This window comes from Monomorium pharaonis, chromosome 3, assembly GCF_013373865.1.
Source record: "Monomorium pharaonis isolate MP-MQ-018 chromosome 3, ASM1337386v2, whole genome shotgun sequence".
NCBI lineage: Eukaryota > Metazoa > Arthropoda > Insecta > Hymenoptera > Formicidae > Monomorium > Monomorium pharaonis.
In genome coordinates this window covers 3,893,096-3,919,879 of record NC_050469.1, presented here as the reverse complement: position 1 = coordinate 3,919,879, position 26,784 = coordinate 3,893,096, and the positions used below count along the sequence as shown (strand labels likewise).

General features: G+C 34.4%; 2 protein-coding genes across 2 annotated transcripts in view; one reads left to right on the top strand and one right to left on the bottom strand.

Annotated features, from left to right (window-relative positions):
• LOC105829386 (transcription factor SUM-1) overlaps positions 1-26,784 on the top strand; it is a 53,351-nt gene that overhangs the window by 4,348 nt on the left and 22,219 nt on the right. The window contains exons 2-4 of the mRNA XM_028194984.2: positions 588-906; positions 2,266-2,436; positions 12,886-12,964. Of these exons, the coding sequence (XP_028050785.1) occupies positions 588-906; positions 2,266-2,436; positions 12,886-12,964 (569 nt within the window). The remainder of the gene's footprint in view (positions 1-587; positions 907-2,265; positions 2,437-12,885; positions 12,965-26,784) is intronic.
• LOC105834707 (glucose dehydrogenase [FAD, quinone]) lies at positions 22,672-26,542 on the bottom strand. Its single transcript, XM_036283934.1, has 3 exons — positions 25,763-26,542; positions 23,160-24,978; positions 22,672-23,065 (listed from the first exon to the last, which is right to left on the bottom strand). Exons 2-3 carry the CDS (start codon positions 24,948-24,950, stop codon positions 22,931-22,933), a joined length of 1,926 nt encoding a protein of 641 aa, XP_036139827.1. The 5' UTR covers positions 24,951-24,978; positions 25,763-26,542; the 3' UTR covers positions 22,672-22,930.

The window sequence follows — 26,784 nt, the reverse complement described above, 5'->3', positions numbered from 1 at the left end:
TAGAATGAATAATAATGAAAATTATGCTAAAAATTATTAAAATTGTTGAGCAAAAAGTATTTGATATTTGAAATTATAATAATTTGATATTAAAATAATTATGGTCCTATTTTTATAATTGTTAGTTGTAATAACATAGAGTTGTATTACACTGATGAAAAATGATTTCAATTATTATAATTTAAATAAAGTTAGCATTAAAAATAGATTATAATTTATAATTTTTGGCTAATTATATTTAAATCATAATTATCTATTTTTTGTAACGCAGAAACATTTTCCGTGTACACATTATTAATAACATTATAGTAGTAATAAAAATGGAGCTCTTAATCATAATTATTTCGACATTCAATTATAATTACACAAATGCTTTTTTTCAGTATCTATAGTAGCAACTCCTACTAAAAAGTATTGCTGTTAGATACTTTTAATGTTTAAAATAAGTAATAATTATTGGCGAATTTAGTGTCGCGTAGTATTTTATTTTTATAAGTTACGTCTCAGGAGGACAGTAAAGAACGTTTGTTTTTAAATACAATCCTCCGTTAATAATTTCGATGAATACAGAATAATCTGTGATTCAGGTCGCAGTCTCGGTACACCCTCGATTCGGATGACGCGTCGTCAGTGATATCGGCGGATGCTTCGGCCGACCTCGAGTCCGGCTCCGCGGACGCCGATGAGAGTAACGAAATCAACGAGACCAACGGGATCAATGAGACGAGCGAAGCGAACGAAGGTGAATCGATTGAGCATGTGCCTCATCCACACGTTCTGGACGCCGGCTCGCCCCATGGACCGCGCAGATGTCTCCTGTGGGCCTGCAAGGCTTGCAAGAAGAAGACGGTCACCGTCGATCGAAGGAAAGCGGCCACCTTGCGCGAGAGACGGCGCTTGAGAAAGGTCAGTTACCTTACACATTTCGCGGGTGTCTCGTATTCCTTCATTGTTATATTTTTAAAGAACTGATAACACATGAATGCAATGTGTGTAGGATTGTTACTAGTCATTTTTGAAATACATAGAAAGAAATTAGTATTGAATTAAATAGAAATCATCATTGCCTTATAAGTATATACACGAGCAAGAATATAAAAACTTGTTTAAAGACTTTGATAATTTTAAACAGTTTACTGACGTAATTAGTTTTGTATACAATGTTTTATCAAGAAAAAGAAATATATATTTATATACGTATGTATATTTAGTTTTGTTTAATGATAATTCTTTTAATAAGTAAATAAAATTTTAATAAATAAAATTCTATAATCTCTTTTTAAATGAATAAATTGTGAGAAGAAACATATTGGATAAAGAATAACAATTTAAACCAAGAATTACAATTTTCATGATATAATTTTAATATTATTTTTATTAAAATAATCATATACATTATACACTTTTTACATGACTATTATAATATTAAAATAAAAATGTAATATTTTGCTGAAATTTAAAATTATCAAATTTCATAAAAATTTTATATTTTTATTAATATATAAGACAATGATTGTTTAAATGATGTAATACTAATTTTCCTGTAAGTACTGTGTAGTTTGCTAAGCAATTTTTTTTCTTTTTCTATTGTGCATTTTTAATATATTATTTTTAATATTTGCGTATAGTCCATACTTCGAAGAGATTTTTGGTGAATTGTCAGAAAAAATTTAATTAATTGTCTCGAAAGTTTGAGATGTACGTTATGTTCGAAGTGACTGAAAAATCAGTTGTAACGCGTCTAAATCACATCTCTCGTTTACTGAACATACACGTTGCTGTTTTAACCAGTCCGTTTATAATTACTTAAAGCACATCGTGCACAAATCGTGTTTTCGAAGTAAACAACCTCAAAGAGAACACGCTGACGGAAGGAAAACATCTGCGTACGCGAAGTGATCGTCGGCTAAGCGCCGCTTTAGATGATTTGAATGACGAATAGTGTGTTTCAAGGATGGGCCTAAGTGTTAAATTTTGCTGAGTCGTTTGAAATCCGACTCGCCCGTATGTAACGTGAGGAAGAGTTAAGTAAAGTGAAAAAAAAAATGCCACATCCATGCGACGAACTTTTCATATACGCGACACAGTTTGTCGAATTCAGTGTATCCATTTAAAAAAATTTCGCTGACGAATAAAATGCGACATGGCGTTTTGTGTTTTGCTGCACAATTTCCTCCCGTTTCCCTCAGGGCGCGCTGCATTGCTGCATGTATTATTCACACACGCCAGCGACGTATGTGATTAATTATGTAATATCTATTACAGGTCAACGAGGCCTTTGAGGTGCTCAAGAGGAGAACGAGCAACAACCCCAACCAACGTTTACCAAAAGTGGAGATATTGCGGAACGCTATCGAGTATATCGAGAGTCTCGAGGCGCTGCTGCAAGGAAACAGACCTTCCGGACATCAGAATCACCCGTCCGCTGAGAGCATGGTATGTATTACCTCTGTGACAGCCCGAATTAATATGATCAGCATGCAACAAGATTAGTCTCAACTGAGAAATCCGTGTTTCGAATTAAAATTTGATATCCAAATTGATGTTAAATATTTATCAGGATCGATTTAAGATAACTTTTGGCAAACAGCCGTGATAATCTTCTAATTTTAACTTTAAATACTACATACTTTTTACAGTATCAGTTTCAGTTTTGAAGGTTTAATATGTGTGACTTTTTGTTTAATATCTTAGTAATTTAATTTTGAGATGACAATGGATGCGTTCCACTTAACGCTCTCGCAACGCTCTCGGAATTATTTCATTCTTGTTGTTTATCAAATATTAAAGAAGGACAAATGACGCTTGCGACTGTTGCAAGCGTTAAATGGAACGCGCTCAATATTATATGTGCTGTTGTTGTAATGTAATAAAATCGATGGTCCTTACAATATCGATAATTACGATAAAAGATTAAATTATTAAACAATTTATAAAATGTTTATATATGTATATTAGAATTTTTTAAATTTAAGCTTAATTATTATAAAAACTTTCTCTCTCTCTCTCTTTATATATTTTTTATCATAAAATAAATTTGAGTTTACATATTACATTTGCTCTATGACTTTTTGCTCTATAACGTTTTTCTGATAAGAAGTAAGATCCTCATAAAAGTGTGGTGCATTGTATCTCTGCAAGATGCATTTAAGCGTTACAGCCTACATAGCCACATAGTCACACACATGTCCGACACGTGCATCACACACGACCGACCGGCTGTAATGGTTTTTGACCCGCGACACCATTAAGCTCGTATCATCGTTTTTTTTCCAGTGTGCGTAAAAAGGGTTACGCCCGAGTAGCTCACTTTCAAAAGGACGCGTTGCTAGTTGTGATAATTACCATAACGAAAATATTTCGATGAAAGTGCAAAATTGCTTTTTTTATACTAAAATAAATTTTGTAAAATGTATTTTCACACTTTTCTAAAAGGCGTCATCTAAATAAGTTTTATAAAAATACTATTCAACCTGTATTTATATGTAATTGCAAATATAAAATATTACAATTTTACATAAGTTATTAAATAATATATTGTGTGAAATAAATTTTATAAACTATTATGGTTATGGCAATATAACTGCAATTAGTATCTTTAAATTACGCAAAGTATCATTTTATATCCGTCAATGCATTTTATTTGTTATTATCTGTCATATTATAAATTGTTATACAATAGATAGTTTCGCGCGCGTAAACGTGATATCATATTTTCATGGTTTCGCAGAGCCTATGCATAAAGGTAAACGAATATATCACAATGAATTTGCGATGAAAGTTTCCATTTTGCTAGGTTCGTTAGATTTTACATCGAACGGACGGTCAGCGATGTATATCGTGGATGGATGTCTCGGAGCCATTCCGATTTCAGACGTTAATTGGAATGTAATTGTATTTCTCTTTCATCGAACTCTCGTTGCCCGAGCGTTACGCCCGATCGATCAAGCTTTATCCACTGCTACAATCTATCGGCATGCAAACGTGTGCCTCACATTTATTCGCAGTCACGACTTTGATTATTTCCCTAAATATTTACCAAGAGAACTTAAAAGAAATCATGGAAAATATAAATATTAATGATGAATCGTAATTATGTGGTACATAACAGATCTATCTAATTTTAATATCTGACTTTAAAGCGTGATAAACTTCGGTCGATGAACTCTATGAATTTAGATGATCCGAGGCAAAAATTTTACAGTTTTTAAGTTTTCGCAAGAACGGCCAACAAAACTCGTTGGAGAATCTAGCTTGTATGGCTCGATGTAAGTTGCCGTTGTTGTTCAATGTTGTATGTTCCGGGACGAGAGGCGGAAAAGTCAAACGATCCGAAGTTTTTCAGAGTATCGCATAAATTATCCGGTCTCATAGTCAAGGGAGAAAGAAATAGATCCGCACGATCGGCGGATCGAAATCCAATTGAACTCTGGTGAGCTTATTTTCTTCGAGAGGCGCGTGCTTATCCGCCTGGCGCGCTTAAATGCTCTCAAATGGCATTATCATTGATCCCCTATCGTCTATCGTAACACGCTCTTTCTCTCTCTCTCTTTTTCTCTTCCAACAGAGGTGAGAGAACAAGGTGCAGGGCACAAAGGTACAGGGACGGTGAAGAGAGAGATTGACCTAATGGATCCGACGCGGGAGATCTCCCGTCTCTTCGCGTTATTTTTTTTTTCCTGGCTTTTCGTGCGGCATTGTGATTTGTGGGACTTCGCCGGCGCGGCGCGGCGGGCTTATATTTAGCGAGGGTGCGCGCGACGTATTCGCGCGCGAAAGAGCGGGGAAATATATTTCATTGTGTAATTCTCCCCCCCGCCTCCCCTCATCCCGGTCGCGAGAGAAGAGTTGCGCGACAAGGAGATCGCCGCGAAATTCCTTCGCTCGCTTAGGAATCCCTTTTCCCTCCTACATTCGCGCTCTTACGGCGCACCGGAAGCGCGGGGGGATCGAGCGTCTCTTCGCTTCCCTCCCTCTTCCCCTCCCCGCCCTGGGGTGTCCTTTTGCAACGGGGTCCGCGTCTTACAAAGCCCGGGGCTCAATTTGTCTCGCGCTTTCGTCGCGCTCCCCCTACCTCGCTTACCGACCCCCTTGTTCGTCGACCACCGCCGCCGCCGCTGTTGCGACGGCGAGCATGTTTGACCGCAAAGCACGACGCGGACTACCGCCGCCGAGGGATTTTCGTCCGATATTAATACTCGGGGATATCGAGGCCGTGTCGGCGTCCCGATGTATGTACATACACGCCGGCGTGATCGCCACTGATGTCGCGGTAAATTTCCCGAAATGACAATGCACGCGCGCGTACGTCAATTACGATGCTATTGACGGACTCGTGATTTGCAGTAATTTCCACTCGCAGTGTATCCGTAGAAATCCCATCGTGTTTAACAGTGCAACCCCCGTCGCATTATTTGCGATCAGCGCGCTGGTCATCGTTTGTATAGTTTTTATACGCGCGCGCGAATCAACGCAAATTGACTGGTTCGCGCGTTTTGATTTCGATTTAAAAAAAAAAAAGTCGCTCGTTTTGGCGAACTGATTTTTGAATGGAAAGTAATGAATACGAGTTTGACGAATTTGCTCATTCACTCTATAGTCCAGATATCTCTTGCAAGATAAAATTCGCTGGTTGAGGGTTGATTGTTATATTTAGGACGCTTGTAATTTACATGAAGAACTTATACTCTTCAAGTAAAAAATTTATTAATTGAATAATTAATACTTAAGAGTTAGCTTTTAATTTTTATTACATCTCGTTTACTTATAATTTACAATAATATATCCAAATATGTCTTACAATTTATGTTTGTTTCATGGTCTGTTAAGAGGATGCTGGAGATAGGTCTACTTTATTGATTAAGCGCAATCATTTTTGTCAAAAGAATTTATCTTAGGGCTTTCATAAATTTGAAAATCTCTATCCAGAATAAAAGTATGTGCATTTCTACCGTCTGGATTGTGAAGTTTATATTAAAAATGGGAAAAAAATTATAATTTACGATATTTTTACCATTTCTTAATTAAATATGGCGTGTGGAGTCACGTCGTAATAATATTTGTTTAATATGAAAGATCTGCAATTTGTACTCACGGAGTTTGACATTCCAGACACGTAGATAGGAACGAATAATATCGAATTTTGAAGTCAGACTTTGACGCTTAATTAAGACGAAAATTTAGGACGTACGTGCGCGTGAAAAGTTCATAAGTAGAGCAATGCGTAAATTTTTTTTTGTTCTCGGTATAAAGCGCAATTTACAGACTGATGTCAATATCTATATTTCAAATTTGGAAAAGGGTTTTCAAATCTATATAAAAGAAATACATATGAAATTTTGTTAATAATGCGCGTTAATAATTCTATATTACCGATCCCGATTAAGTTTGTCTGTCACTTCAGTATCGCCTTAAAATCAAATATAAAATAAGAAAGACTACTGTTGTAAGCGGGAGAAATATCTGTTGGTTGTTTTTTGTTGGAGATCTTTTTTTCGCATGTGTATACACGTTACCTTCGACAAGTTTTTCGGTTTTGATCGCTGCTTCGTCTGATCATGACTGGACACCGTTTTTATCCTCTTTCCTCACCCTTCTCCCGATTTCTACGGTGGACGTATATCACTGCCGGGAGAATGTATCGTGTTGGATGTCGGAGTGTTTCTCGAAACACGCGACGACGGTGAACGGTACGAGAGGGGCTCGCTTTCACTCCGAGAATAGTCCGCCGCGACGCCGCATATAGATGCGCCGAGGACAAGCAGATGATACGGAGCCGAATAAAGTGCGCGCGGGGTGTGTGTTTAGCGGGGTGCGTATAGAGAGCGGGAGTAGACAATGAAAAGAAGAAGAAGAAGACGAAGAAGGAGAGGAATGTGAATTCTCAGGCCGATTGAAATTCTGACGCGTTGATCAATATGTGAACGCGAGAAAAAAAGAGAAGAAGGGAAAAAGAACGTAGAGCCAATTCTCTCTCTCTCTCTCTCTCTCTCTGTCTCCCTGTCTCCTCTTGGGGAGCAGCGATTCCTCATCACAGACTCTTCATTCCGCACCCTCGCACGCTACCCTCGGAATCCGATGCGCATTCGCTGATCATGCTCTGATGGTAGCCACTGACGGGGAAAACGAGCTTTCAATGTCGATCGGAACGACTGCTTCCTTGTTAAGCGTTGAATTCTGTCTTCGCTTCGTTGCCGTCCTCGTCGTCGAATTACTCCTTTTTTTTCTGTTTATTTTTTTTATCATCCTTATGCCTTTTTGACGTCAATCGAATATTTGACGTCCTTGTGATTGTTTGTAAATCCGAAGGGAAATTACCGAAAGCAAAGTTGGCATACAACGGACCTTTCAATCCTTCCGTCGCGTTGTGATAATTTCATTGGCACGAGATCACCCATTTAACTGTAAATTGCAAATAACTTGAACGTCATCTCTTGACGTTTCCGATGTCATTTCTTACAATGTGAAGTGACGGCCAAAATGACGTGGGTGGTGCTCGGAGCTCGAATCTTTGTGACAATTTATATTTGTACAATTTATTACCAACTGTAATCAGGCCAAAGCTTTATATAAGCAAAAATCTTTATTAGAAATCGAGTACAAAAATACGCTTTGAAAAATACATGTTATGAAAAATCTTTTTAAATCTCTCCTTTTTCCCTGTATTGATGCACACACGCACGGAGACGTTGTGCGTCCGTTTATCTGGAATGTCGACTGGCATTGCGATTATAGATCGAATGTAATAATTACTGCTTTACCGTCTAGACTCTCTTTGAGGGACATATTGAATTATTCTGGTACAAATGAAAGATTAAATATGATACGACGCGCACGGCGGGTCACTTGGCGACAAGCCAGGGATTACCGGAGAACAATCGATTAAGAAAAGAAAAAGATAAAACCTCTTTCCTCGTCCATTGCGAAATTTAAATTCTTATCTTTACATATCGCTGTATGAGAGAAAAATTGCAATTATTATAATTAAACTATGATTCAATCATTTTTTATGCCCTTTATATACTTACAGTTGTTTTAGCTATTCAAATTATAGTTAATAGTTATTATTACGTAATTAGTAAGAAATGTTAAAAAATATTACATTTATTATAAATGTAATTGCATTGAATTTATCATAATTTATAGTAAAATTTTTTTCATAATTGATAGAAAATTGTAAACGCAAGGTTATTACTATTATTACTATTATTAACGTTATAGCAGTAATAATTGTGAAAATGGAGCTTCTAATCATAATTATTTTATTACGCAATTATAGTCACAAACACCAAACGCTTTTCTGCTGCGTGAACGTTGCAATTTGTATTTTCGGAGAAAATAAAAACGAGTTTTTTTTTACGATAATGTGTCACTTCTAGAACATTTACCTCATTTATAAGAAAGATATATAAAAAGAATTGTGTTTATGGTACAATAATGAAACAAACCCCGAGGCGGACATTGCAGGTTTGTAAGCGTTATTTGACGTCATCGCCCGCGGAATCGATAAATTGCCGAGCGCTGAGTTTACGATTACGCATCGCGTGACGAATGGAGACAGGCTGGCCGCTTCGCTCGGTGTCAAAGTCGCCTCGTCGTCGGGCGCGGCGTCTCGCGCGCGGCACCCGTCGGCCAGCTACCTCGCTCATACGTCTCCGGAGATTTCCGGAGTAAACGCAAAGCGATCCGGGGCTCACGCATCACGGGCGAGAATATCCCGCACTTAAGCGCGCGCCTCATATTCCCGGGATCGCGCGCGATTATCCGGAATTTATTCAGCCGCGCGATCCACGGATGCATTATCGCGGCTGATGTTGCTGTTGCCGGCGAGGTACATTAGCGCGTTTGCATGTACATTCCGCGTGTATATCGCCGCCAGAATCTACGATTGGTGAAACTAACGGGAGCATTTTGTCCCAGCGAGGTTCACTCGGTTCGCGCGCGCGATCCTAAATTGTGGCACGAACCGGACGTATCCTCCGGGATTTATGACGTGCTGGTCTTGAGTCGACTGACCAGCGAAAAAAAATTGTTTCCGCCATGTAAATATTCATTAAGGATTATGTGAGGAACGCGTTTTTCTTCAGTCCTCTGAAACTCCCAGAAGACGGATGATCTCGTATTTAGTGAGGAAAGGGGGAAGGGATGGAGATCACAAAAGTGCACTTACAGCCCAGCAAACACCGACTAAAAAGTTATGTAACTGTTAGTCATAATTTTTCTTCTTAACAATATAACTGTAATTATAATAGTTATAATTGTTATAAGTTATACATATAACAGTATTGTCGAGGAAATTATAAGTAACAATTACATAATTTTTTAGTTAGTGCTTGCTGTGAATGTTTAATTATTTATCGAGTTTACATCGGAAAGCTGTCCATACGCGTGCAGGTCCAATTTATTCAAGTCATCCCGTAGGTTCTTCTCTCGAGAAGAAGAGAGACGTCTCCTCCCCTGTCTCATTACCTTCCGCTGCGGAGGAATAAGCACTTCATCCTTCTTTCCTATCGTCTTCGAGCGACGTGCGGCCGCCGATGGCGGACTTTATCGTCTAATTAGGGCCGAATTCGCGCGCCGCGTACAGTCCCGCGCGTTACCGCAATTATGTCATGATTACGTGGCGTGATTACGTGGGGGTTTGTATTATGATGCTCTGTAATGCATGTCACGGCAGCAGCCGTTCGAAAGGGCCTCCCGAACGTGGCCGGATTGATTGAATAGCGTCCGCGCGGAATAACAAAATTTTCGCGCCTGTAACTCCTGCCGTTCGACAACGAATGTGCCGAATGTTCGCTATTCCACTATACGGAAATACTCTTCGCAAGCTCGATCCTCAACGAAATGCCTCGTCGGTCGGCGTTTATGGATATTGTGACGTGCATTCCTATTTCATCTCTCGCGTACCGCTCGTGACTTTTTTTTTTCCCGCGACTTTGTAATCCCTCCCCAAGGCAGTATAGCAAGCCGTGTTTAGATAAATCTCCCGATGAAATTATGTCGGAGCGTAAATCCTAAATTTATGCCGCATCGCCGTGAATCATCCTGCGTATGGCTCTCTTGGCATATACGTTGGTAACTCAAGTACTTGGACGACAAGACTGGAGGCAGCTTTAGTCGGCTTGTCATAGTGCATTCTCATTATTTAGAGGGACCGCATTACGTTTTATGCTTTTGGGACGAAGCCGGAATATAACGATGTTGATATAAGCTTTTATACGCATCTTATTAAAGATCACAATATTCAAAGCAGCATTCTTGCACAATCGTCCTAACTTTTTGGTCTTCAATTATCTTTTTTTTTTTCAATATTTTTAAATATATTATTTTTAAAAATCTTTAAAAAAAAGATTTATACGTGTATGTGTAAAACAATTTGCATTACATATATAAAGGATGTATTAAAGCACAACATTTCGTATAACGAGAAGTACTTTTTAAATAGGTTACCTTTTTTTTTTCAACGAGTACTTTTTTTCATAAAAGTCTGCATTCGTTCAGTAAGAGGAATAATAGTGAGTGCAAATATTAGCCGTTTTGTAGAATTCGCATTCCGGACCGTGCGTATATGCAATCAAACCCGGCGAAAGTGGTATCGTTTTACATCGCACCATCGACCCAAACAAACCGGGGAACGAATGTGCGATGCGTTCGATTTTCAATTTGCGCATCCGTCGATGCGCTTTCTGGCCGCCGCCGGTGCCCTGCCTGGCAGCGATGACCCAATTTCGCGAACTTCGAGTACGGGCCGCTCGGCGTCGGAGAAGCAAATTGGGTAACGATAATTCCAGCGATTCCACCCATCGTCGTTTCCCGCCTGTCGTCGCGTCACGCTCCCCTCGCGAATATCTGCAAGGATACGATCCTTGATCGTAGTAGGATAAACTGAAGCACGGCCGCGTTAATGGTTCACTCGAATACAACCGGAATTCGTATTTCGCTACGTAGCGGAGATTAATTCGTCACGTCTCACTCGAAGTCTCGGATGATTAGGATATATCTCGTCTTGCTTCAACGGTTTCAGCAGTTCAGAACAAAACGCTGTCGCGATCATCATTTATCTTCGATGTATATATAGGATGAGGAAAAAGTATCCGTCTGGAAATAATAAGACGAATCAATTGGTGAAAGCACAGTAGTTTTTCAAATTATGCAATTTGGAATATGTAATTATATATTAATATGTATAATATATATTTTTATAACTATGTGCTTTCTTTATATTAACTGATTTATTTTGTTATTTTGTGCATAAAAGAATTAAGTCACAGTTGTCGAGGAATGAGTAGTTTATGAGATATTTTCTGTTTTACATCAAAATGTAGATTAAAGTATAAAATATATCATAAACTAAAATTTATGTTTCAATAATTTTATTTTAATATTTTTATATACAGAATAACTAGAGAATAATTGCATATTATTATTGTAAAAAAATATCATTACATAATTCTTCCCTCCCCCAATTTAAAGAAAAACGACGATTTTCATGTATCTTTATAAAAATCAATTTATGGCAAAAATTTATTTTATTATTATTTACTACCATGTAAAAATATTTTCGCAAACACATAAAAAATAAACTAAAATAGACACAAAATAAAACTATAGTTTCTGCTACGCTTTTCTAAACAACTGAGCAATCTCAAAGATGGATCATAATTAATAAATATTTTATATGAACGATCAGTTTAGATCATATTTTTTCAAGTTATAATTATAAGTATTAAATCAATAATACTCCAATTTTAAATACGTTAAAATAGAACTGATGTTATTACGCTTTCGAAATACTGTGCTCTATATCACTTTGCAAAGAATTCTTGTATCTGTAGTGAACGCATTTCCTTTGGAATACGAATGCTTCACAAACGTATTCCAATTGCATTAAACAGTGGAGTGACTGTCAAAAGACAAATAAAAAGAATGTTATTACTCGAATGTAAATCTAACAAAGGAAATATGCATAGAATATATTTCTTTTTTATTTTTTACATATGAAATACTCTTGTTTCGAAATTCAAGAAGCGAATGGATATTATTATTATAGTATAACACACACACAAATTAAAATAAATTTAAAACTAAAAATAAAATTAATTAAAACATAGTAATTAAAATTGAATAAAAATTTTAAACTTTTAAAAATAGAATTTAAAGGTGGCCTAAGCTCATTTTTTATTATCTTTGAAGTTTCTGTAAGTCCATGTGAACTATAACCCTTTTTATTATCTTTGAAAATTAAAATATACTTTTGTTTTACCTCGAAATTCCACAAGTCAAGTGTTAACGTAAGTGATCAGTTTTTTTCTCACAAATATATAATAGATTATGATATGGATATTGTGTAGGTAGTATAATTTTATTTTATACCACGCGCGCAATGCAAGCTTTAGTCTCTATTCCATCATTATTTTCAATATTGGAATAATCTGAATATTTTTAATAATTTTTTAAAAATGTAGAGAGAGAAAAGAATAAAATATAAATATCTGTCCAGGCTTTGGAGGAAAGGATATGAAAGGGGAGATGTTAAAACTCAATTAAAACCACAATTATTATTATTTAATAGGGCGGGAATATCAGACGAGTAGCGTATTTTATTTCTTCTATTGGAAGGTATTTGTGCGATATAGAAAGTTAATTAATTTAAATTGAATTTGTCATCTCTCCCAATCTCTCCTATTGAGAATTCATTATTCTTGAATACACTCACTCCATCGCGAATGATATACTTGTGACGTGTTTTGTTTCATTTGTGTCACAAGATGAAACATTGCGTATATGAAATAGCTAGCTACAAAAGTGAAAGAGAGAGAGAGAGAGAGAGAGAGAGAGAGAGAGAGAGAGAGAGAGAGAGTGGCTTTACATTTCGTTCTTTTACAGAATGGAGAGTCGCCGCAGTACGTGACGGACAGACTTCGGCAATTCTCGGATCCTTTGGCAAGGTTTCAACCAATTAACGGTGAGTGGTACTACTTGCGTTTCACCCCGCATATGGTTGCTTACAAATTTAGGCTCTCGAGGGAAAGTACTTAACGCTGAGACACCCGGCCGGTTCCTCTGTGACGCATTTTGCGACCACAACTAGAATTTTGTGTATATGTGTGTGTGTGTGTGTGTGTGTGTGAATTACATAACAAAGAAACAGTTCCGACACGTCGGTTATTGCGACGATAATTTTAACTATTGTTTTAATAATGCTGTAACAGTGGTAGTATCAAGACTATTTGCGACACTTAGTTTGGATTTTTTCGTACTCTCTGCAACAAATATAATAAAATTAATGAAAAATTATCGGGTTTAAATATTCCATTAATCTCTGGAAGTTTAACATAGGAAAAAATACAACGTTTTAAATTTATCTTTATTTTATTTTATAAACTTATTATGTATATTTTTTTATATTATAAGAGGAGAATAGATAGCGATCATAACGTAGTGAGTTGTGCGTCTGCTTTCTGTATCAAAGATCTTGATTCCCAACTAATCAGAAACATTTGGTTTTTATTCGATTTACCTCTTGCAAAGCAATGATAAATTGAGACCATTGCCATTAAAACCCCATTAATTTGACCATTTGGAATCGGCTCTATCCTATATGTTTTTATAAATTAAAAAAAAGGCAGAAATACATTGAGGAGGTAAATCTCTGATAAGAGATTCGACTTAGAGCATTTGAGAAAAATTTGAATTATTCTTTTATTTATTATCTTATATTGATGTAACATTTTTTTACTAAAAGGATTTTTTGTAATTAATATTACAATTAAATTAAAAATTTTAATCAATACTACTTATTTAATATTATTGGAAAAGCTATAATATATGAACTGAAGGAGAAACTTAATTTACGTTTTATCCAATTATTTATTATGTTTAAATTATACCTATGTTTTGTATGGATTAGTGTTTTTTAATATGATGAAATACATGTAGCACGGAAAGATCATATGGTATCCTACTGCAGAGAGTTCTTTTGCAGAAGAAACGACGAAATGATTAGTGCATCGTGTGTCCGTGAATTCTCGTCGCTTATGTCTCGTTTTGTCACGCAAAAAATCAACATCTGCATCGCATAAGGCAGCATTAGTACACTAGCCGTTACACGGCATGATTCAAGAGCTCATAAGATTAAATTCACGTTCGTTGTCTCGCATGCACAGCGAGCAAAAATAGACGATAATTTCATAAAAATAAATAGGCAAGTGTAGTTTTCTGATATATATATATATATATAGGGATGCTGCAGGAGCATTATGAAATGTGTTTTTAACTCTATTTTCTAAAGGTTCTATGACGAAATCAGAATTACTTGTTGTTAGAGGAAGATTTAATAAAAGGATAGTATTTATTGCAAATTTATATTTCTTTTATCTTGATTATATTAATTATTTATATAAATCTTAAACTGCGTGTGTGTTAATATATAAATTTAATTTAATTCGAATTAAAAAATTGGAAAGTATGTAAGATTGTATAAGGTAAGTTGAATGAAATCCTTGATAAAATCCCGTTTAACTTATTTTAAGTTTATTTTAATTTATTAAAATTTTTATTTTACAAAGTAATTCTGGCTTTGTAATAGAATCTATTAAAAGCATATTACGTGGTGAGCCCACACGTTTTCAAATTCTAGAGTTTTTAAAAAATTAATTAAGTGGGCCTTAATTGGTCTAGGTGCTTTAGATTAAAGTTAAATTGAAAAAATAAAAATTAAGAGGATTATTGCGCCAATAGATTTCTTTCCAGACAGCATACGGTAATTAGAATAAATATTTATAATAAACATAATGTTTATAATTATAATAAATATTTCTTATTATTTATTTGTTCAAAATATTACATAAATTTTATACATATTATATACATATATAAAGGAAACAAAAAATTCAACACGTTATTCAACACAATATTAAAATGAAAACAAAATATTTTGTTCATATTTTATATATTTATATTTATTTTTTTATAAATATTTTTTTGATATTTATGAATCTTTATGGTCTGTTCAATCTAAGATTACAAAAATATTTATGAAATATTTTGAGGAATATTTATAAAATATCCAAATATAATTATTTTGTGAATCTTGTATACATGTATACATAATCTTTAATAATTCTACGTTTATTGACGTCATAAGTCTCTACCATACAGATCTATCAAAGATATTATATATTGTTTCCTAGTTATTAAATATATTTGATGTTATTTAAATTATTTACGAATTAATTTTCGCATTGATTCACAATGACTCTTCATTCTATCTTTCTTTATCTTTTTTAAAAATATATATCTCACATCGCCTAAGTGTGTCACGATTGGTCGTACGAACTTATCTAAAATAGTTTAACGGCGCGCAAACTGAAGCGATAAGACTCGGCTGCAATCGAAACTTCCGTCGTTTCTCGTTTCCTTTTCAAGCTGCTGCGCCGTCTCGGAGTCGCTCCGTAGAGCAATCTCCAGAGCGAAGGCGACAGCCTGCTCTGGCGAGAGCATTAACGCCAGGATCGGCGCGTGTTTCGTGCGTGTTTCGCGTGATCTCCAGCCTCCGGAGGTAGCGCGATGCGCATCTTACAAAGTAAACCGACACGGATGATCCAAAATGGCGGGTCACTTGCGCGCGGCCCGGCAGGTATTTTTAAGCAGATTAATGTCGGACACGAGACGGGGCATTAAGCAGATCGGTATTAATGAGTTTTGTCATCCTTGAGTGACACCCAAGTCTCCGTTCGGTTACATTCGCCGCTATAGATAGCCCACCCGTGCGCGCTGCAACATTTCTCCCCACGCTCGCGCGCAAAGACGATATACATATCGCGCCTACGAAAATCCTTTCGGTTGTATGTACGTAGAAACTGACGAGATTATCTGACGCGCTCGCGCACGCGAGCTGTACGCGTACGCGAGGCGGGGTAAGTTGGCGCATAGCATCTGAAGAATCGGACAGAGTGTCACGCCGTTGACACTCGGATGTAGAAGTTGAGTTGTATAAAGTGAGATAGAAAATGACGGAAAATGCTGTTTGCATTTATCTGGAAATTGCGGTGTATACCTAACAAAATCTAATCTCCGAATTTTTTTTATACGCGAGGAGTTCCGCATAAACGAAACTGCAATAATTTCTCTTGTTTCTCTGGCGTGAAGAAAATTAGGAAAATTATTATTATTGAAATTAAAATTTTTTAATCTATAATGTTTATGACTTGCTTCTATTATCGGCGATCAATAAAATTTTTTCTGACTTATTTGATATATCTTTTTTTGCGATTTACTTTATACATTTGTTAATACAGGATGAAGTTTGATTCGTGGGATTTTGCGCCAAATCATCAAATAAAGATTTTGTTTTGATAATCATGAGATTGTCAGTACCAATGTAATTCCTTGATATTGCATAATAATAGATTTTTTCGCATTTAGTTGAACTGATGCTCTTTACATTTTCGAATGTAATTCATTTGCTTCTCGATTACCTGCGCAAGTTAAAAGGCTTTTATTATATATTGTATGGTTTTTGAAAACTTTGTCTCGGTTTTGAAATTAAAAACTTGATTCCGCCCGCGTGCTTTAAACTCTATTAAAAGTTTTCCCAACGCCCTGAAAGCGAAAGGGTTAAAAAAAAATGCTTTGTCGCATCTGGTGCCTGCCCGCCCTTTCCGTGTCAGTAGTAAAGCGTATACCGTGAATAAGCCTTGATACCACGAAGGCAATAACCTCCATCAAGCCAGTATTGCGAATCTTTATTTACGAAGATACTTTATGACAGACCGGTGTCTCCATTTTTATTTAATATGTATAAAAAAATATCAATACGCGTTTTAGAAAAAAATTATTATTAAAAGAGTTTTCGGACGACTGGAATGTAAAGGGCATTTGAAGGTCCGAGAGATCACTCGAACAGTACTGAATTCTCGAGCGGTACTTGATATCTGATACGGAGACAGAAAAAGCAATAAATCGAGTTTGCTGTCATACCTGGCTGTTTGGTTGGTTTTTTTATACATACAAACTAGTATTTTGATGCATGTGTACCGAATATTCGCTCTCTTAACTTCCTAGCATGTTTTCCAGGTGAATAATAAAACTTTGGAGGCTCTGATACCAAACGTTTAGTCGTGCATTCAGTAAGTTTACCGTAATCTTTCTGAGACAATAAAAAGGAGTTATTTCGTGAAGCAAGTGAATCAATATTTGATTATGTTTCCTATACATCATATTTGTATTAAAATGCATCAGATATATTTGTAGACGTAGTATGCATCATATTCCATTTCCATATAAATTGATTATTTGAAAATCACAAGTAAAACAAATCTCATTTTTAGAAAATTTAAGAAACTGTATAGTTTTAAAAATATATAAAATGTATCTCTTAACTACTAAGTGGAGACAAGGGAGAGAAAGGGAGGAAGGAGGGAAGAGAGAAACGCGCGAGAGAGGGCGCGTATCTTCTTTTTAAAACTTAATTTAAAAAAAATTAATTACGAAATTTTTGACTTGTGTATTTTTTTTTAATAAAACGAGCATTTTTATGGATATACAAAGTTGGGATTTTTTAATAAAAAAATCTAATGTAATGGCAAATCTTTTTAAAAATATTATAAAATAAGGGTTGTATTCAACGAATGATATTTAACTTTATTGTTAAAAAATATACTATTTGCAAAAGAAGTAAACTTATAATGTTTACTTCTATATTATTAAAGTAGTTAATTATTAAGTATATTTTTACAGAATTTAATGAAGTAAAATACAGACTACTGACTTATGGTACTTTTGTATCTTAAAAAAAATGTTTGATATAAAGGAATCTAATCTTACTAAATTTTGAGTTTTTTGTGATTTCAGTCGCGACCAATGAATTTAATAGAGTTGGAGAAAAAAAACGCCTAGATACTTTGACTCGATATTTATCCGTCGTTTGAGTGCTGCTACCTATTTTTGACGTTTATCAATCACGTGATCCGCAATACGGAGAAGCTGAGATTAATCTTCCTGTCAATAGCTTGCGGTCAGGTCGCTTTCCGGCGATCGATCTTCTTGGCAGACCAAGTTCTCGCGTGGTGCACACGATGCGCTTACCGTTCACCCTGTCCATTTCGCTTTTTTGGACACTTCTCTCTCTCTCTCTCTCTCTCTCTCTCTCTCTCTCTCTCTCTCTCTCTCTCTCTCCTCCCGACGATGCCACGAAGACGCGATGCGTTTTGAGATAAATTATTCGGGAGGCAGGAAGAGACCGCGCGCGCGCTGGAGGGCGCAGCCCTATTTTCCGGTTGACCGCCTGTGCAATTTCGATCGCTCGCACGCCAAGAGAGGCTGCCTCGACGCCACCACAATGCGGCCTCGATCTTCGTAATTGACTTCCCATCCGAGGTCCCCTCTCTCCGTCAGCCGTAAATGCTCGCATGAAAAAGAAAAAAAGTAGTGAAAAAACCAGAAAGGGATCACGCTGTCGATCGCGTCAAAAAGACGTGCGCGCCCGTTGTCATTTCCATCCGTGATAAATAAAATACGCGGACCATCTATCCATTGTCTCTCCTACGCTCTCTCGGCATTTTATTCGGGGAATTATTGCGTTATCGAATCAAAAATACATGAGAGAGAAATGTAGTATAAATGAATGAGAACTCGGAATTTATTATTACGTACTTTTGTCAAATATGTATTATACAATATTTAAATATGATTTTATACAGATTTTTATATACATGAGGAAAAAAATCTTAAAATCTCATTCAACATGTTATTAAGATATAAAGGAATTCACGTCGCACGCGTCTACTCGATTCTAAGTTGTCGTTTAAACGCGAAAATTTCTATCAATTCAATTTAATCTACTTTATATTAATCGTAATCGTAAAATGTCACGATAACTGTCACTCAAGCATACTATTAAATGTTAACAAATTTACATCTCGTTACGCAACAACACATAGTGTGCTTCTCAACGCCCTTCCTCTTCAAAAGACACTCTCGTCTACTACGTGTGTCGTTAATCTGCTCGTAAACGTTGAATATTGCTCGTGTAAACGCCGTTAGAGCCATCGTTATCGAGATCAAGAGCCTCTCGGTGCACTCTGCCTACACTTGATGCAAAATGGAGCAGAAATATCGTTGTGAGTTGATAACACTTACTAATCGATTTTTTTCAAATTCGCTTCCCTCAAATTAGGAGTGACATGTGTTTAAATTATTAACATAAATTATGAAATTATATTAAGGATATATTAATAAATATTCACGAAAAGAAATCCAAGCTCTAAATCTAATTAAGGGTGTATAATTAGACTGCGACACGCAAATAAGTAGTAAATAGAATTTCCTGTACGTCATCGCGCAAACGTCTGGACACCACGTATGCATACGACTCTCAGGGTGACGTCGAAGTAACCACAGCGGACTCTTACATATGTTCTATATTAAATTATTGCGTTTATGCGACGCTACCCCTCGCGCCAGCGAAGAAGGAGCAAGGAGAGCGAGAGAGAGAGAGAGAGAGAGAGAGAGAGAGAGCGAGCGGGGAACGGAAAGATACTTGGACATTTATCCCCGCGGCTATTTCCGTGAGACACTTGTAATGTTTTCGTTTTTCCTCCGTGCCGAAAATGCGGCGGGATTAATTGGCCTACATTCTGAAAATAGATGAGCACTACGACGACGCGCGCGTGAGCGTGCGTGTCCCATGTGTACACGAGCATGTAAGTCGGCACGCATGCAGGTCCGACAGTTTTTAATTATTAGCTTTCGAATCTTCACATGTACGCTTGCTGAGCGATTTCTATTGATTCTACATTTGATGAAATATCTCGTTCGCTTTAGCACAAAACCCAACAAAGAAAACAACGAAATTTGATTTTGTTTCTTAATTTCTATTAATATTAATAAAATGTACATATTATAATTATTTATATAAAACTAGCCAACGATCCAAATAATTATTTCCTTTTAGAGGATTTAAGATTGAATTTGCTATCGCATAAGACGCTTTGTCATAGCTTTAGCATTTGGTTTCCTGCTGCCTATCCGAGCAGAATTGTATCACTGTCGACAAGTTGTCACGATATGGTTACTTGGGGCGTATGAAAGCTTCAGCCATGCCAACTCACATCACAGGCACTGTGTACATGCTTGCTCTGTAACAGCTTGCGAAGAGATTCTCCTCCGATCAAGCTATTTGATCTGCAAAACACTCACATATTTGTGCGTATGTGTGTGTGTTTGTGGCATTTCTGGCAAAGTAAAATCTGTATTGAAGAAACACACATTAAGGAAACAATAAATAAAAAATAACATTATTTATTTGCAATCTTTGTTGTGGTTTGGTTCATGTATCATATTAACTAATATATAAGGGGGTTTTAAAAAACGGAAATTAATCGCTGGGAAGATAATTGAGGATCAAAAACACGAAAAAAGTTGATGTAGAAATGTATTGTTTTCGATGTATTATCACCATTTTTACGTTAAAATTTGAAATTGGTTTCAATTATTTAATCAAAATTTAAAGAGAAGATTTTATTTAATAATATAATTAAAGTTACAGGTTTGGCACTTACATTATTCAAGGTGCACAACATTGAGATACAGGTCTTTAGTTACTAAAGTTTAGTAGATAAAGATATAATAATTAAACGAACTGTTTACTCAGTTCTAAGTCGAAATAAGTGACTTTAAAATTTAAAAAGTAGAGAATATCCATGTAAGTGTAGAGTAGAGGAATATTCTTGAAAATTTTCTCGTGAAATTCGGCTTCAATCAATAATATTTTGATCTGAGGAATTTCGCTCAGCCTTGCTGCTATCGCAGCACCAGCCGTGCCAGCACCAACTACTATGAAATCTAACGTCTCTAGATCGTGGGATCATATCCGGCACTTCTTGACTTCGAAAACGTTCATTTTCTTTAAAAAAAATTTATATTCCAATACCCAAATCTATTATATTTCTCAATTTTGAACTCATTTTTTAATGCTTTTATATATTTAGCGTATCTTTTTTACCTTTATAAGGTGTTTGATAAGGTATCCGTGATATCAAGGTTATATTTCGGCTGAATTGATTGCATATTCTTTTGATCTATATTTTGATTTAGCTATATACTTAATTCTGATATTATTGAATGAGATGTACAACTTTATCACGTACCATATTTGTCACAGCGTGTTGACTTTTCAGTGTCACTTACAATATTCTTATTCAGGAAATGGAAGATTAGCGTTTACAACGAAATTTAAAAATTTAAAGTTCTTGTCAGTTCAATAATGTAGACATTATTAAATATATATAATATGATGTAAAAAATATCATATTTATCCAATCAAATTTAATAATATGAATATATCAAATACATATCTAAGTATTTTTTGTTTAATTTTTATTAAATATCTTTATTATAGAAAACCATTGATAGTGATTTAGTTTACACAAATACACACAAAATATGAATATTATGTAGACTATATGTAATATAAGTATACAAAGTGTGGTGATTTGACCATCTTGAATATATTATCTTTAGCTTTGAATAAATAATGTTTCTGTGATATCAGAAAATATCGCGGAAAACATTATTTATTTAGAAAGCTTAAATTTTATAAGCAAAATGTTTTTAAAATCATATTTTTTGTATGTTTAAAGTTATTGTTCTTTTAAATTAGAATTATATATTTTTTTATAATAATACTAACTTTATAATTTTTTAAATTGCTCTGGGTAATGATATCAAAGTAAAATGATAAAAAAACAATAATTTACGACATATTTTATACTTTATTCTTGCATATTTCAAGAATAGATACCAAAATAAGCTTGAATATCTAATTAATATTTTTTTTCTTTGTAATGGTATCTTATTTACTAAGATAAACTACTACATTGACGTAGATTGCTTCTCGCGGCAAACAATGTTTGGAGTGGCGGAAAACGTAATCGAAATTCAAACATTGATCGTGACTGAGAGTAAGAAAAACATCAAAACTTGTGTTAAAAGTATAAACGTTGCTTAAGATAAAACTTTGTTTAAATGTTAAATTCTAGAAAACTTATTCTTTATTAGGAAGTGAAAATGTGTATAGTTAGTGTACAGTTTAGTTTCCAAGTGTTGTCAGAATGAGATAAAAAAATCAAAAAGAGAGATTTTTCTAAAAAGTTGCTCGGTAAAAATATATGATTTATTCGATGTGGCTAGTAATGAATAATTTGTGAGTCCATTCTATACATGTATAAATAATGTTAAATAAATAGAGGAGAACGTGGTATTATGGACTTTGTTTATATTTTGTACATTAACTTTGTTAATAATAAATATTTTTAATTGAAAATGTACATGCATTTACATGCCTGTATTGATTTTATTATAAATAAATTTAAAAAGCTTTTGTTACAGATTATTTTTTGTTATTATTTTTGTATATTTTTATTGCCACATTTCTTATTTTTAATAGTTTATTTTAATTTATATAGTATTTATATAATTTATGTATACATATATACTTTATATATAATTTATATTTTATATTATATATATATATATATATATATATATATATATTATATAAATTAAAATAAACTGTAAAAAAACAACATATATGGTAATGCAAATATAAACAAAAAATATACTACATGTAAAACAGGCAACACATTAGAACTAAAATATTTAAAATTATAGTATATTTAAATTTCCTTTTGCATTTATTTGTTCCATTTTTCAGGTATATAGAATAAATCTTTATAATATTTTTTCTTTAACTACAATTACTCTTTGAAACTACTACTTTTAAAAATGCATCACAGTTAATGCATGAGATTTACGTATTTACATTGTCTCATGATACGTCTCTATAAAGTAAAATGCTAAGAAATAATTCTAGAATATTTATTGTGTTTTGTAAAAAAAAAGGTAGGGGACATTATTATTGCAATTTTTCCTAGTATCTCCAATCTTCTTTGATCATATCTGCTGCTTTCTCGGCGATCATAAAAATAGGTATATTTATGTGCGTCGATATGATTTCGGGCATAATGGACGCATCTGCCACACGCAATCCTTGAATACCGATTACCTGCAAAACATTATATATATAAACTTATAAAGATATGTCTTATTGTTTATTATATTATAAATTAATATTATAATACGTTTTGTAAAGCAAATACCTTTAATCTGGGGTCGACTACAGCAGTTGGGTCTTCACTAGGTGCCATTTTGCAAGTACCGCAAATATGATAGAGTGTGGAAGATAGTATCCTTATTTGACATTCCCAATAAGCATCAGAATCATATTTGTAGTTGTTGCATTCAGTGTAAGTAATATTTAAGAACTGAGAACCAAACGCTTGCATTGCCTTTGTCTGGCCAATTTTTAATGCAGTTCTAATTCCAGCAATCATCGTTCTGACGTCTTCTGGGTCGTCATAATAATTCGGCACAATTTCCGGTTTAACGTTAACGTCGTTAGCCAATAACGTTATCTTACCACGACTTTTTGGTTTTAACAGTATTGGGGCAGTGGACCAGCCATAAGTGCCAGCATATTTACCCCACATACGACGTATTTTGTCTTTAAAATCTAATATCGTTGGGAAAAGAAATTCTTCTTTATATGTAGCAGCGGAAAATATCAGTTCTATGTCTGGTAGACCGCTACGTTTTTTAGGATGTTTCGTGTTAATGAAACTGAGAGCTTCAACGGCGAGCGGAAATGTTAACGGGCCCGACCTATTTATTAAAAAATCTGTTATATAAGATTTAATAGGATTTAAATCCATAAAATTAAAACTTGTCGATGAGTTTATTGTCCATGTTAGTCCGTAAAAAATTACATGATCCATTAAATTTTCGCCAACTGGTGCATCTCGGATAACATCGATGCCTAGTTCAGTAAGATGTTTCGCTGGTCCGATACCGGACAGCATTAACAATTGCGCTGATCCGATAGCACCTGCGCATAGAATTATTTCTTTGTTCGCGAATACACGTACAGTTTTATCATACTTAATGAACTCTACGCCAATTGCTCGATTTGTGATACGATCGATCAACACTTTTGTCACCGTGCTTCGAAGAGTCGTATGCAGATTATCACGATCACGCACGGGATGCAAGTACGCCCTATTGCTACTTACGCGAGTGCCATTCATAATTGTGGTCTGTATGTATGAGAATCCTATTTCGTTCTTTCCGTTATAATCTACTATTGGATATCCCAGTTCCTTGCCAGCTTTTAGGAAAGCTTCTGCCAACGGAGTATGAAATAATGAAGAAGTGATATGTACCGGTCCGTCAGTACCATGATAGACCGTATCTGACTTTAGTTCCGGAATATCTATCGTTTCAAGCTTTTTAAAGTATTTTAGAACGTCCTTATATGCCCAACCTTCGTTCCCCATTTCAGCCCAACGATCGTAATCCTCGGCGGTGCCTTTGCTGGCTATCATGTAGTTTAGCACACTGCTGCCACCGACTACTTTTCCTCTCGGATAAGGACAACTATTGTCTCTCATGCCAAGGCAGTACTTATTGGACGATTTGGTTCGATAATTCCAGTTGATGTTACGGTTCCACTGCAAGAAGGCAGCAAGTAGCGGAATATCCATGAAGAGATTTTCGTGGAAACCAGCTTCGATCAGTAGAATCTTGAATTGGGAAATCTCGCTCAGTCTCGCGGCGATGGTTGCACCGGCTGTACCAGCACCGATCACTATAAAATCATATGTGTCTTCATTCTGCGGTGTTGTATCCGATAATTCCTGAGCCAAATAATGTTGATTCTCCACTAAGAAGTTGAAACTTTCTGCAGTTAATTTTAGTAATTTTGACAATTTTGGTCCTCTGTTACTGTTGTCATAAAGAGTATTATAATATCGGTGTGCACTGATAATAAAGAATGGATTGATAATAGTGCTAATACTCAGAATGTAAAGTAAATTTGAAATTTTGTTCTGCATATTTAAATTTTGATTGGGGTTTTAATATCTGAAATGTACATACATATATATAGTAGTATAAAAAAATAAGTGTAAATATTTAATACGTACAAACTCTTATGGTATACAATATCTTTTCTTTATTTTTTATAATAAAATGTTTCAGAGAAAAGCTGCATAGACTTAGAAAAATATCAACCTTTTAAGATTAAAAAATGTTATCATCGTTTTTTTTTTAACAAACTTAATGTAAGTTTCTTACATAATATTTAGTTATATTTTCTGCATAGAAAAGAACTAAATCGAGTTATCTAACAAAATTAGTATTTTACAAGATATTTTATATCTCATTCTAATATCTTTTAATATAAAGTATAAAATATCCTATAAATTATTTAATTTTTTGATAACTATATTTTAATAGTCTTTTATGATCAGAATAATAATATAATAATAGATAAAAAACACATAGTTACTTAAAAAAAAAGACTTTTGTATGTAATTATTGTAAATAATTTTTTGAAAAAGCACTACATATTCTTTTTAAACTAAATTAATTTACTTTACATTATTTTGTGCATAAATTAATTAAAATACAATTAGTAGAAAATGAGTAGTGTGTTTTTGAGATATTGTGCTTTATGTCTCAATATGCCAGAATAAAGCAATGGCCTGTATGTAATCTTGCAAATAATTTTTTTTTGAAAATTGATTTTACCATTATTAGTTCCCCTTCAGATAACAACTTTTGTCTGAAACTTCTTTTTGTGAATTTTTTTGTTAAGGCGTAAGAAAAAAGGTATTAATCTGTAACACTATTTTTAAATCCATACCTTATATAAGTCAGGGTATGCACGATTGTAGTAGAAGCTTGATAAAATTAAAGAATTTTAAATTCTTTTCTTGTTACATGCCTTTATAAATTAATATCTCCTTCATATTATATAATCCATTAGTGTGTCACACATTAAATAAAAAAACATACGGTTATTTAGCAATCTAACGCGCGTTTAAATAGGAGTGTTTACAAATTCTTTAAATAACATATTTTAATATTTTACTGTCGCAATATTTAATCTTTTAAAATATGAATTGTTTAGTCCCACGCAGCAAATTTCATCTGAGAGACGTCGAGTGGATGTCAGGATATTTATACAATGTCGTATAGATGTCTGTGTGACATCCAAATAAGTGTGCCATTATGGATTGTGTATAACTTACCGCCTGGTCTACGTTGCCGAATTGGTTATCATAAGACTTTTAATTTAATAACAAATCAAATTTTTCGGAGAATATTCTTTTCTATTGAGCAAGATTTCATATTTTTGTGAGCATTCTGAGATAATCCTTGTTTTGTCTTCGTCATTATATTTATATCATTACATTATATTTATATGATCAATTCGGGTTTAAAGGTCTTAATTTACAAGGTCGTCCCATAAAATGTGTGACTTTATCGCTTGCAACATTCTTTCATATATGATGATAAAATACCTATTTCTTATAAGATGTTGTAATGCATGAAAAATTTGTTGTGCATGAAAAATTTGTAATTTAAATGTGAATCAATTATAAAATGTGGACTTTGTTTAGTATCATATAATATAATACTTAGTGACGAAATGGAAAAAAACACGTCGTTTTTTAATTAATTAATAAAAATACATTTTTTTAAAATTTTTTTTATTTATTAATTAAATAACGACATCTTTTTTCCGTTTTGTCACTGAGAGCATTATATTACAAATTGTATTTGTATAATTATATTATTTATAAAATTATTTTTTAAATAATTAATGATTTTTGAAAAGATGATTTTGAAAAGAGTTTATATACAAAATGTAATATAAAAGTT

Bases quoted from the DNA above. Each gene is read 5' to 3' on its own strand.
- LOC105834707 (XM_036283934.1), bottom strand. From the start codon at position 24,950: ATGCAGAACAAAATTTCAAATTTACTTTACATTCTGAGTATTAGCACT. The intron at 23,066-23,159 runs GTATTTGCTTTA...AATGTTTTGCAG, and splicing joins TAGTCGACCCCAGATTAAAG to GTAATCGGTATTCAAGGATT.